Here is a 14431-nt window from a genome sequence, read left to right on the forward strand (position 1 = left end):
TATCAGATGATGTGTGCATCAATGCCGAATATACATCAAACCTGGAAATAACCTCGCTGCCCCCTAAAGGACTCAGACGCCCATGCTCCAGACCATCTGGCTCATCGTGTAAACTGCCTGACATCTGACTGACAGCCATCCTGGACCAATCTGAGGGCTAAGAATGCAGGACTGATTATTCTCAAGGACATGACTTTTACTGTGAGAACTATGAACTTCACTTTCTTCTTTGGAACACTTCTGGGTTTTTGCCTAGCTGTGTTCTAAGTTTGCAAACTCTAAGACCCTTGAATAAATCTTTATCACTTATTTCTATACAAACAAACAAATACCCAGGGGAAAAAGAAAACAACACAAAAAGTCCACCAAGAACAGAATAGATATAGTGTGGCATGTATGTCTAACAGAATAATATTTAGCGATGAAAATAAACAAACTACAACAGTACACACTACCATCAATGGCACTTACAGTGTGGAGCAAAAGAAACCAGACACCAAGACTACACGCTGTAAGCTCTTCCCATCTACACACGGTCCCGTGCTGCCTCACAGAGCTAAGTTCTGAGAGCCGCATCCTGAGGCAGCGTCGTCGTGTGAGTGCCACAGAGTGCGCTGACACAAACCTAGATGGCACAGCCTGCTCCACACCTTGGCTCTGTGGCACAGCCTATTTCTCTGTAGGGAGGAAATGTAACTTTCCCTCTCCCAGTCTGGGTTCATGGCTAAGACATCCCTATAGTAAAAGACAGACTAACAGGAGAAAAACACTAAGTTTGACAACATGCGCACCTCCTTGTGCACATGACAGTCACCCAGAAAACTGAGCAAACCAACCAGGCCATTTGGCCAAAGCCACCGCCTTAGACACCACCTTCAGCTGAAGCCAAAAGGAGGTGGGAGGGGCAGGAGAGTGGTGGGGGGGGGTGCTGCCAGGGAAAGCACAGTGATGAGTAGGGTTGTTGAGCAGATTCAAGTCCTTGTCTTCTGAATTGATGAGAATTCCTAGAGATAAGGTATCAGTAAGCAAGAGAAATTTTTCAGGTCCATTATAATCTCCTGGGATCCTTAACTACCCAAAAAGTCCTTAGGTGGCAGCCAACTATGGTTGGAAAACAAGCAAATCCAATCTACCTGTTGGACAGGGATGGGCTGGGGATTAGGAAGGGCCACAAGGCGAGCTTCCGGGATGCTAGTAGTGCCCTGCTACTCGATCTGGGAGGTGTACAGAATACCCACAGGGTGGGTGCAGTTTTCTGTCTATGCTTGACTTCTATAAACAACAAAAATATAAAAGACTTTAACAAAAACATTAAATTTAGGTCATAGGCATATAGGTATTCACAGCACTATTTCCTATAAACCTTCTGCTTGAAAATTATTAATTAAAAAGTCAAAATAAAATCAAATTATGATGGGGGCAGGGGATGAGAATGGGCAGCTCTAGGCCCTAAACCCACATGTCCTCAAACATATGTTTAACTACAAGCTAAATGACATTATCTACTTTGCATTACACTTTTTTTTTCCTAATATAGAAAGGTTTGGATACAAATCCACTAATACTAGAATCTCTGCTAGGAGAAATTCTGTAATCACTGCTCCTGTCACATTATACAAATGTCTCTGTTGGATCAAACATTCAGCCAAAATAAAGGACAAAGGTCTTCAGAGCCTGCAGCAGCTACCCAGAAAAAAAGAGACTTCAATCTTATTACTTAACCTATTAACATGGCATTTGCAATGATAGGCTTGCCTTGGGGGCCTTCAGGTACTTTGGTTTTATTTTGCTAATTTTAAACTATTAGATGAGGCAGGTTGATGAAGGGTAAAGGTTGATGCGTAATTCTACATATCTGGAATATTTGGGATTAGGGAATAATTTTAAATATAATTATCCTAATTTTAAAACTTTTGTTGTGCCTTTTAACATCGGGAAACAACAGAGAAAACCTTACCTTTCCAACAAATGGAACTAGATGGTGTTCACACATGGAAAACATGTCTATGTCCTTCACGATCACCATCTCATCGTGGTCTTCATCGAATATAGCATCATTTAGGACATCTGAAATCAGAGGCTTGCTTTAGTAACACTGCCAGTTCTATGAAAAGATAAAAACTAACAATCTGTATGGGTAAATAAACTGACAATCCTGTTAATCCTAACCAAAATATTAAGGGAATGCAAATTAAAAGTTGTTATTTTTTTCCCATCCAATTAGCTAAGTCATTTTTTAAAATGATGGAAAAAGTCCTGATGATACAGTGTCACATAAAAATGCAGGGTTACAAATACACTCACAGCCTGAGAGAGGGAGGGAAGGAGAAATCAGGCACAGCAAAAGAAAAGAGGGGTCACTTCTGGTGCTAAAAATGATAGCCTTTCTTTCACTCCCCTACCTTTTCTTGTAGCTACCACTTTCTCTCTAATGGGTGTATAGAAAACCGTACCCAAGAAATAAATCAATAAATAAAAACCCTGAGCCTTCTGAGGCCAGATCCAGACACCTAAAACTTCACCTCTGCTTTAATCCCCCAAATAATTTTATACTCCCACAACATTTCTAGTTACGGCGTGCAAGCATGAGGCGCTTTGGGAATAGCTGTCTGCCTGCCTTCCTGAGGAAAGAGATGCTACAGGGTTTTTGTCCGTGTCCATCCAGGTTGGCCTCGGGTGATAAGCAGTGTTTTGTTTACTCTGTGGACTCGGGCACACGTAGCCAGACATAAGACAGGCATTTAGAAACAAACCCTCAAAACAGCTTTATTTTTAAAAACTGCGTTGATATCTGGATAGCTTGGGAGACTGGATACATCCAAGATACCTACCTGTGTGATTTCAAGGACTAGGTAGTATGATGAGACAAGAGAGGAGCTGAGTGGAGCTTTGCAGCCACCTACAGCGATTTCCCCTCAGAATGGTGGGCTACAGACTGAGTCACAGGGAAGATGTGCACATGTTCACCCACACAGCCAGGACTTCAGCGGCCCCATCACCGCTAGAATGGAGGCACACAGATGTTGAGTCATCATTTAGCCACAGTTAGCATCCCTTGAGTCAGGCTATTCAGGGACACATTTGTATAGTAGGAATGTCATTAGTGTGGTCAACAAAGTGAACGTGCTTGGGTTTATTTTTTTATGATTTTATTTATTATTTATTTTTAGAGAGAGGGGAAGGGAGAGAGAAAGAGAGGGAGAGAAACATCAACGTGTGAGATATGCATGGACTGGTTGCCTCTCACGGGCCTCTAACCGAGGACCTGGCCAGCAACCCAGCATGTGCCCTGACCGGGAATTGAACCAGAGATCCTTTGGTTTGCACGCTGGCACTCAATCCACTGAGCCACACCAGCCAGGGCCATAGTGGGATTTAGACACACACAGACCAACACGACGCCCCTGTTAAGAGCAGCTGATAAAATTCAGCGAGGAGAAGTCACTGTGCCTTTCTTTAGGTAAACACTCCTTCTCCATAAGCAGTTTTCTGTTCTAAATACTCTGCCCTAACCTTCAGTCACATTTCTGAAAGAAGTCTAAAGATAGATCCTTATTGCTCACCAGGGTTTCCCCAATTTCTCCAAGATTTCCATGTAAATATTATTACCACGCATAGCTTACTAAAATCTTAGTTACACGAGGAATCTTCTTAAAAGTAAAAACAAACAAAACTATTTCTTAAAGAACAAAAGAAATGTCAAGAATAGGAAGTACTCATTTATTTTCTCTGGCAATGAGTGAGAACGCCCCCATTCTAAGCTCTGACAACAACCGCATGGCCCATGTTAACAGTGGGCCCTGGAGTTAGGCTAAACTAGCAACCCGCTCTATCACTATCTTGGGCAAGGCACTCTGTACCTCAGTTTTCTCAGCTGCAAAGTGGGCACGAAAATGTGCTCTAAGGATTAAATGAGTTAATCCACGTGTTTAGCACTATGCAGGCAAGTGGTAGTTACTATTATGATTACAATTAAGATTGGGGCTTTTGCTAAATTATGTGCCTGGTGCACCCCATGTACATCAGAAGTTAAAAAGAAATGACTTGCGTTTAAAAAGCAGACTGCAGTAAAGGGAAAATAGTAGCTTTACAGTGGCGAAACCTGGCAAACAGTTTCCTAACATTGTAATCAAGGTTAATCTCACCAGTAATAGGACATATTTGATACCGTGTAGCTCCTGATATAATGAGAAGGGCACACCACCTCTGTGATATTCTCCCCCAAAATCTGTACCTGCAGTCTAGTCACCAGACAGACGGAGAGACATTCTATAAAATACCCAAATAAGTACTCTTCAAACAACATGTGGGAAGACTGAGGAGCTGTCGTAGGTTAAAGGAGACTGACATGACAACTAAATGCAATGAAGAAACTAATATCCTAATAAACTCCGTAGTTTAGGCAATAGTATTTGTGCCAATATTAATTTCTAAAGTGTTGATAACATTAAAGAAAGCTGGGAACAAGTATATGGAAGTTCTCTGTACTATGTAATTATTCACTAAATCTAAAATCATTTTGTCCAGGAGAGTGGAGCCCAACAGGGCAGACCACGGAGGAGCACAGCAGAGCCCTCTATCCCACACAGGGCCTGGCCCCAGGGCTGGTCTACAGCCGTGTGGCATTACAGTTGAGCTGTTTTGCACTGAATCAAGTTTCCTTCTTCTCTGTACCCTCCCCCAAAACAAACAATTTCAAAATAAAAACAAAAATAGGCAATATTTATCAACTAGAATGTATAAACAATGGAGCACTACTCAGAATAACTACCAATATATGCACTAACATGGCTGAATCTCCAACTCAGTGAAACAGCCACATACACACCCAGAGAAAAACAATGTGTGAGATTCTAGGAAAGGCAAACACAGTGCTGGCAAGCAGACAGATGGTTTACCAGGGACAAGAATGGTGGGACAGAGGATTGGCTACAAGAGAGTAATATGACTTTTTTTGGGTGATGGGAAAAAATCTATACTGTCACTGCACTGATGGCTATTCAACTGTATGCATCTGTCAAAACTCAAATTGTACACCAAGTTAGTGCATTTTATTGAAGTTAAGTTATACTTAATAGAACTTTCAAAAGTTTTTTAAAAAACAGCATATTATGCATTTTTGTGTAAAGAGAGTGGAAAGGGGGAAGATAGGAACATATACACATACATAGGGTTATCTTCAAAATAAACACTAAAAGAATACATTAAAAACCCAATAAAAATTTAAAAGCACCCAGTACCCATACAGGACTAACAGAACAGGAAGAAAGAGATATGGATGGAAGTGAGATGTCTTCAAATATAATTTGTCATAGTTTTGACTGAAATAATGTAAACGTTGTTGCATACTTAAAATTAGACACAACACAACAAAACTAGTGACCCTCGTGTGTCTTAATGCTCTGTGTGGCAATGGAACACTGATGTTGCCTATATCCCATTTCATTACAATGAACCCAGACTATAAACTTGACCTAGCCAAATCATTTTTCTTCAACAATAATAAAGTTTCCCTGCTATATTTATGTTTTGCTTCAACATATCTGAAAGCTACCATCTGTGACTAATAAGAACAAAACACTATCACAGATTGTTTTAATTTCCTGCCTGTTATCAGCATCAAGAAGGTAACCTTGGAGACAAGGATTTATGGCATTCTATTTCCTACTGTAGGTTATAACCCATAAAGAAAACCAAAGTAGACTCCAAAAGTTTAAAGTCTGTCTATAACAATGCCACACACATGCACATAGCATAAAAGTGTGCCATTCTTGTTAATGACACCAAATGGCCCTGCTTGGCAGCCCTCTCTCAGGTACCCAGATCCTTCCTGACAGCGCAGTATGGCAGGCCCAGGTGTGACCACCCAGCACCTGTTCACACACCGTCTGACGCATGGGTTCTCAGACTCCCCCAGTGGGCTTGTTAAAACCCAAGTCACTGGACCCCATCCACAGAGCATCTGATTGAGTAGGTCTGGCTGGGCCTGAGAATTTGCATTTCTAACAAGTCCCCAGAAGGTGCTAATGCCCCTGGTTCAGGAACCACACTTTGAGGGACCCTGTTTTGACATGTTTCATGGTTTGGGCTGCCACATAGAATCTTCACACCTTTAAAATGCTCCTGCTCAAACAATATATATTGAGAGACAGGTTTGTGCTAGAGTGGGGATTAGGTAAACGGAAATTCTGGGGTATTCCCCACAAAAGGAGAATTGTGTCTAACGGAGTCTCTTTTGAATGAGTGGTCATAGGAATTGGCACTGTCTGGGCTGTTTGTGATCAGCAGGAGACATTAGAGATCTCCAAGTGAACCAGGATTTCACGCCTGCTGCTTCTTCCTGGAAGGGCGGTGTTGAAACACAATGGGAAAACAGTTGGGACATTGACATTGAACAGGCATCCAGCTTCAGGGGGAGGAAAAAGAGAACAGGTTTCCCTGCTGGTTTTAGAATTAAGAGAGAACAAGACACAGAAAGCAAGACCTAAAAAGACATCAAGTCTCTTTGCTCTTGGCTAAAATTAAGTCATCTCAAGTTGCTAATAAAGATAAACCCACCCCAATTTACTGGAGAAAGGTCTGAATCACCGGCCCAAACCCAACACGAGAGCCACGTCTACCAGCATCCGGAACTTATTTCATCCCTCCTCTTGGTGCCACTGTTCTATGTGCTAATTTCCTCCAACCTTGGAAGAAAGCATTGCAGCTTAAGGCTTTGGAGTTTCCACACAGCGTCCTGTACGTCATGTACAGAGCTAGAGTTAAACATAGATCTTCCATTTTATCCAATCAATGTGTCAGTCTTTACCCTGTGATTACTTCCTTAAAATAGATTCAAATAAGGGACTCCAAACAAACTCATGTGGCCAAGAGAACATAAGAAATTCTTATTGCAGCATTATGGATAATAGCAAATATCAGGACTTTAAATGTGCATCAGAAAAATGATTACACCATTTAGGCAGAGTCACACAATAAAATACAAACCAACAGTGAAAGTGAGTGAATCGGAGCTGCACTTACAGTCTTCTGAAACAATGTCTAATGAAAAGAGCATGTGTGAGAAGCAGTAGCAGGTATATACAGTACAACCCATTTAAATGAAGTGGAAACAATACTGCACGTTGTTTGTGGACAAACACATACATATAAGTATTAAAGTAAGCATGAGCCCTGGCTGCCATAGCTCAGTGGATTGAGCGCAGGCTGCGAACCAAAGTGTCCCAGGTTTGATTCCCAGTCAGGGCACATGCCTGGGTTGCAGGCCACGGCCCCCAGCAACCGCACATTGATGTTTCTCTCTCTCTCTCTGTCTCCCTCCCTTTCCTTTCTGAAAATAAATAAATAAAATCTTCAAGAAAATTAAAAAATAAAGTAAACATGAGAGCTAGCTATCAAATTTGGGATAGTGGTTAACTCTGTGGGTGGAGGGTAACAGGAGCTGTATTTTTTAAGCAATATAGCAAAATATTAAGATTTGTTAAAACTGGATAAATGTTGATTAAACTAGTTCTTTATACTTTTTCTTGCATATTTGAGACTTTTCATTAATTAAAAATTTTCATTGCGGATATACCCATGCTGGCGTTTTCCCTTTTTTCCTAAGAAAAAAGAACCTGGGCTGCCTTTGCACAGAAGGACAGGGGCTGTGGGGGATGACACTGGGCGGTCACAGCCTGCTTCTTGCAGGCCCGCAAACTGCCTCAGAAACCCCGCTAAATAAACAGTCTGCAAATACAACACCATCTTCTGCCCTGAGGATGGCGTTAAAACTTTTTGCTTTCAACCTCCTGTGTGGAAAAATTTTTTCCTAGGAGTAAGAGCAACGGCAATGTTAAAGCCAATTAAAAGAAGGAGGAAAATCGCTATCTCTGCTTTCATTTCCATCATGAGGGTTTACTTCTTGTTATCACTTCCAATACTTTTTGCACTTAAGACAAAGCTAACGTTTGTGAAACTTGGCCCAAATAAGCATGAACCCACAGACTAGCTGCACTAAACATTCCACAGACTAACATAACGACAGCAACTCAGATGCGTTCAGACAACTGTTCCCACCTTCTGCTGAAGGAGGCAGCGCCGCGGCGCGGCTTTGACGTGCTCCACGAACTTGCTTCGTAAACCGCAAGTGTGTCAGTAGGAAAGATCCAGTGCATTGCAAAGAAGGTAAAAAATTGGTTATTTTGGAAATTTCTATTCCTGCCGTCCTTAGCAAATAAATTCCTGTGTTGCTTTTAAATAATTAAAATGTAGGTGATACAACATGGATGACCCTTGAGGGTATTATGCTAAGTGAAACAGGTAAGCCAGACAGTGAAAGATTGCATGATCTCACTAATGTGCAGACTCTAAAAAAGCCAACTCATAGAAACAGAGCAGAGTGGTGGTTACAAGGGGCTGGGAGGATGGGGGAGATGGGCAGATGGTCAAAGAACACAAACTTACAGTTAGAAGATGAATAAATTCTGGGGATTTAATGCACAGCCTTTTAATTATAGCTAGCAATATTGTATTACATACTTAAAAATTGCTGAGAGTAGAACTGAAATGTTTTCACAACAAAGAGGAATGGTACTTATATAATGCAATAAAGGTGTTAGCTAATGCTATGATGGTAATCATTTTGCAATATATTAAGTGTATCAAATCAACAGATTGTACACTTTAAACTTAATGCTGCACGACAATTATATCTCAATAAAGCTAGAAAAAATCTATAGCTCAGACTATTGAAATAAATGTACTGGCTGCCCTCTGGATGTAGTGATAGGCACGTTTCATTCCGCAGATACAATACTAGTGAGCTACTCCCATCCTCCGCTGGCCTTGTCATTGAGGTGATGTCTATTGGTGAGGGACAAGGTTTTGCATATGAAGTTATAGTTATTAAATAAGGCTTTTCCCTGATTACAACAGTAATGTTCATTGTAGTTTATTTATAAGATAATGAAATACAGAAATGAAAAAATAGAAGCACATACAATCGCTCTACCCAGGCACTATTACTTACCCGGCTCTCAGGGAACCTCATGCACAATGGCACAAGAAGTAGAACGGAGAAGTACAGGAGGATGGGTTAACAGTTCAGGGACCTGCGTTTTCATTCGAGCTGTGTACAGACTGTGACCTGGGCTAGAGGGTCCTCAAGGTAACTGGATGGTTTTGGAAACAGAGTTTAACAGAACTCCCATGTTCCTGGCTTGCACAACCTGGGGTATTAGAAATCAATACCAAATTTCAGCAGTTACCCACCCGCCCTCACTGGTCAGCCTTTGAGATGTGCATCCCAACAGCTAGCAGCTTCCATACTGAGGTAGGGAAAAACACCTGTTTTAAACTGTTCAGATGTATCTGATGAGAAAACTGAAGTCTGCTGAAGGACTCTCATTCTAGTCTCAGTTTACTACTCTGAAAATTTGTGGTAGACCAGAATTAGAGCCTTAGAAGGCTATCTAAGGAAGGAAACAAAGTGTATATTCAAGGAACCATTTAAAAAAAAACCCACGCATACTTGCCAAATTTAGTTTTTTAATTGGATAATTCTGTATATCTTTCACAATCCAGCTGTGAAACTGAAAATGGAATTTACAGAACAGATGGTGGTAACAAGGTCTGGTTCACAACAGTCCTAAAGAAAGAACACACCAATCTGATAGATTATGCATTTGCTTCAGAAGCCTTTAATGGGCTCACCCCTTATCATTCTACATTCACTTATGCCATGAGATTCCACACAGATTAATATTACGAGCCCGTCTGTAATTCTCTCTGATGAATACCTGCCAATGGGGTGTGCCAGCTGCCATCGTTAGTGGAAAGTGATTATGCTAGAAGGATGATCTTGTAGAGCAGTGGCTCCCAATATGGCCAACCTTAGGGACTTTGGAAACTATAGGTTCCGAAGCCACCCTGAGAAAGTCTGATTCACTGGGGGTGAACCCTGGACTATGGCCTTTAAAAACCCAAGCAATTCTGATGACCAATCAGGATGGCAGTGTAGGTTCCAGAGAGAGAATTGAGCATTGGAAATGGACCCCAATTGGCCCTATTTGGCTGCTTAGCAGGGTTAAACAGTGGGCAATATAATTCCTCACCATAAACCCTCCCTACAGTCACCAAATCAGAGGGTGACAATTTGTGCACAGTACTATGAGGTCTGCATAGGTTGGGGGTGGGGGTGACAACAGGGGACACAAGGGGAAGAAGCTGGAGTCAACCTTCCCTAGGGCAGGCAGCAGAAAGGAGCCCGTGAAAAGTAAAGGAAGGAGGACCTTTGCCAGAAAGAGGGGGAGGGAAAGAGGGGGCATTTGTAATAGTGTCAACAATAAAAATAAAGGGGGAAAAAGCATTAAAAAGAAAGAAAGTTGTAGCCCCTACTTGGCAAGTGTTTTTCTGCATTGGTAATTGTGAACAACCAGGATGGGGAGTAGTACGGCAAAGCGAGCAATGGTGTAAATATACGTGTATACACCTGAAACCCATAATTTTATTAACTAATGTCACCTGATCAATTCAATTAAAAATTATAGAAAAAAGAGAGGGGGAAGTCAGGGATTTGAAGCTCAAAAAACAAAACAACAACAAAAAAACCCTATGCATCAGAACAGCCACATTTGGTACACTTTGTTATTGGTCAGTATTTTTAGATAGTTAGAACCTGATCCTAAGCCTAATGTGGGCTGGATTCTGGAAAGTAAATCTTTTCACAACTGCCTCAGTGCACAGAATCTTTTTAAAAATAGATACTCCCTAAAGTCTTTTGTTCACATGGTCACACACTATGCTTAGATGTTCCATGGCCACAGCAGTCTTGATAACGAAAGTTGTTTTTTTCCCATCTTTAGGAACATAACCAGGATCACCATACCCAATGGGTCTCAAGCTGTTCTGTGTGCCGATGAACATTCCCTTTATTTCATACCTGAATGCTGTACATCTATTTCAGACTGTATATTGTTTGTATATTTGTGCTTTGAATCATAGTAGCTTCTCATATTATGGAATTGATATACCTTGAACACAAACATAAATAAAAAGGAATGGCTGAATCATCATCATCATCATCATCATCATCATCTCTTGCTGCCATCAGGCTTCTGATACACCTATTTCCAGAAGCTTAATCACTACATTAAGGCAGTTCCATTTTTGATTTTTTGAGGTACTTCTATACTGCCTTCCACAGTGGCTGCATCAATCTGCATCCCCACCAGCAGTACACAAGGGCTCCCTTTTCTCCATATCCTTACTAATGCTTGTTGTTGGTTGATTTATTGATGATAGCCTTTCTGACAGGTGTGAGGCAATACCTTTTTTTAAAAAAAGATTTTATTTATTTATTTTTAGAGAAAGGGGAAGGGAGGGAGAAAGAGAGGAAGAGAAACAACAATGTGTGGTTGCCTTTTATGTGTCCCCAACCAGGAACCTGACCCGCAACCCTTTGGTTCGCAGGCCAGCGCTCAGTCCACTGAGCCACACCAGCAGGGTGTGAGGGGATGCCTTACTGTAGTTTCATTTTGCATTTCTCTAATGATTTGCGACGGGGCATCTTTTCATATGTGTAGGGGCCACCTTATGCCCTCTTTGGAGAAGTGTCTATTTAGGTCCTGTGTCCATTTTTAAATTGGATTTTTGGTGTGGAGTTGAATAAGTTCTTTATAAATTTTGGTATTAACGCCTTATCAGATGTATCACTGGCAGATACAGTCTCCCATTCAGTGGACTATCTTTTCATTTTGTTGATGGTTTCCTTTGCTGTGCAAAAACTTTTTAGTTTGATGTAGTTTCATGTTTATTTTGTTTCCCTTCCTTCACAGTGTTTTTTAAGTATGTACAGAATGAGTATAAACGTTTTTATAAATTAAATGTAGGTAAGCTTGCAGTCTTCACTTCCCAAATACGATGTATAGTTTTGACTCCTTCACATTCATATTTGCCTTTTGAGTTTTAAGATTTGTCCATTTTACCTTCAAAACAGATCACTTTTTAAACTGTAAAAAGTACTAACATACGCAGAAATAAAAAGCGTTTTGAAATTCGTTGAAGTCAATATATTTCTACTCTTTGGAATTAGTTTAGCTAAATAAATCTGGTGCTTTGGTTGAATAAGAATAGGTGATGAGTATATAAGCAAAATCTACTCATTAGGCTTGGATTTGGGGTAGATTGCAATCCTTCATCGCCCTGGCACACATCAGTTACTACAGAAAAAGTCAAATTCAATGTCAAATCCAGAGCCTCAAAGGAAAGAAGAGTTCAGTTCCCAAGAGAACAGTGATAGCTTAATATCGTAAAACTTTATCTAGAGTTACATGGGCATTAAATTAGTGCTGTGAAAACAATACACTGAGGATTTACAGAAACACCTGGAAGTTCCTCCTAATGTCCATATAAATAGAACCCTGGAAAGCTTTTTACATTACCTGTTTCGTGGCCTTTTAATTTTAATGAACCAAATGAAAACTGACTCTTCCAAATCCCATCCTTCATCTCTAGACAACATAAAATGTATTGATTTTATGTGCCCATACTTAAGCCACATTTAAGAAAATTGTCTCTGAGCTAGTTTTGGATGCATTTCTCTTCATCTTGTACATGAAACTCCAGCAGATTTGGTATGGCTTTTACCATCTAGTCCAACCCTGCCCTGCTCTTCCAAGCAACCAAATTTGGGATCCTTGACATTTTCTGTGTTCATAAAATTAGTGGTGGAACTAGCACATTCAATGAAGACCTGTCTTTTCCCTTGTTACACTGGACATCTTGAGGCCATTTCAATTGGATTTGGAAGATGAAGAAGTATAGACATTTGCTGGCCCAAATCTCTTTACAGTAGAGATGTGGAAAGAGACTAAGATCATGAAGAGACTGGCTGTTGACTGCAGAGCACCACCACTGGCCTTGGTGGTGGCATTTGCTGGACTTGGGAGTACAGTGGGAGGTGGCACTTGAAGGTGTTACAGCAGTTATTTGATTTGAATAAATCTTCGTGGGTAAGAGCAGAGCCAGAAGCTGCAGCCCCCGTCCAAGCCTGGCTGTCTAGCTCCACCCAAGTCCGCTCCCTGGGTTTGTGGTGTGTCTCACGGAATGCCGGGTGCACGGTGAATCCCTGGCTCCCAGCGGACACAGGCAAGGTCAGCAGCAAATTTTATTGATCAGAATAATACTTGGTTATGAAAGTGATCGATGCTAAATAAATTGATTATTTTTATTAGATAATTTCTTACCTATTTACTTAAACTTGCAGCCTGTCTAGTGTCTATTAGTTAAACTTTGTTTATATATATATATATACATATATATTACATATATATAATTTGTTTTCCTATTGCATGCAAATTGAAAGGAAAAGATGTATCATTTGTTGTATGTTGGATTATGTAGAAAATGTTTATAAACAATTCAAAAATAAGACGAATAAAATCCATGTAGGTGATTTGTGTAGTATCTTGACATTTGTTATTAATATGTAAAAGTTCACTTCCAAATAACACTACCAAAATGCTAGACTTGATGTGTGCTCAATCTGAACAAGAGTTGATTGACACCTGTAAAATCTGTTTAAAACACTCTTCTTGTGCCCCGGCTGGGTAGCTTAGTTGGTTAGAGCATTGTCCTGATACACCAAGGTTGCAAGTTCAATCCCCTGTCAGGGCACATATAAGAATCAACCACTGAATACAATCAATGTATGTCTCTGTCTCTCAAATCAATCAATAAATTTTTTCTTTATAATATATGCTCCTCTTGTAAGGAAATACAGGAATTTTAAATTAAAAAAAAGGTTGTACCCACATCCTAGAAAAGCCATTGAAGCCTAGAAAACCCAACCAGTTGGGTCCTACAGCCAACTCACTAGAAATCAGCTTCAAGGATAACATGATCAAGTTTCCATAAGAGTTCCTGTACTAGTTTCTGAGGTGGACACAAATATATCAAACTGTGACGTCAAGAAACTTAAGGTCTTAGGAAATAAGAGGCTTATGTGTAAAAATATTTGGAGAATGACTAGAACCTAAACTACAAAAGCAATAGTTTATACAAAGGAAAATTTACAGGCTAGGAGAACCGAAATGGCTCTATTGAAGATAAAGATTTGGCCCAGCCCTTAAGGATGAATAGGAGGAGAGGAAGAAAGGGTTTTCTAGGGGAGATGAGGAAGAGAGATACCATGTGAGATGAAATACAGAAGTGGGAAACATCAGGCAGAAAGCGGATTCCCTTCTATTTTACAGCATTTTTCAAATTTAACGTTACCTTTAGTTCATGACCTCTTTCAAGCCCCGCCACACTCTGCATTAGTCAAGACAGTTACCCCCATTTTGCAGGTGAGGAAACTGATGCTCCGTTTGAAAACATTAAGTTCTCCTGAGGAAAAGTCACCTAGTTACTGCAAGAGCGGAATTTTGACCCCTGTCCTCTGACTTCCAGA

The 14431-nt window shown here is 40.6% G+C and overlaps 1 protein-coding gene across 1 annotated transcript in view; it reads right to left on the reverse strand.

Annotated features, from left to right (window-relative positions):
* GCH1 (GTP cyclohydrolase 1) overlaps positions 1–14431 on the reverse strand; it is a 42128-nt gene that overhangs the window by 14207 nt on the left and 13490 nt on the right. The window contains exon 2 of the mRNA XM_028507259.2: positions 1958–2067. Coding sequence (XP_028363060.1) covers positions 1958–2067 — 110 coding nt within the window. The remainder of the gene's footprint in view (positions 1–1957; positions 2068–14431) is intronic.

This window comes from Phyllostomus discolor, chromosome 1, assembly GCF_004126475.2.
Source record: "Phyllostomus discolor isolate MPI-MPIP mPhyDis1 chromosome 1, mPhyDis1.pri.v3, whole genome shotgun sequence".
NCBI classification, from domain to species: Eukaryota; Metazoa; Chordata; class Mammalia; order Chiroptera; family Phyllostomidae; genus Phyllostomus; species Phyllostomus discolor.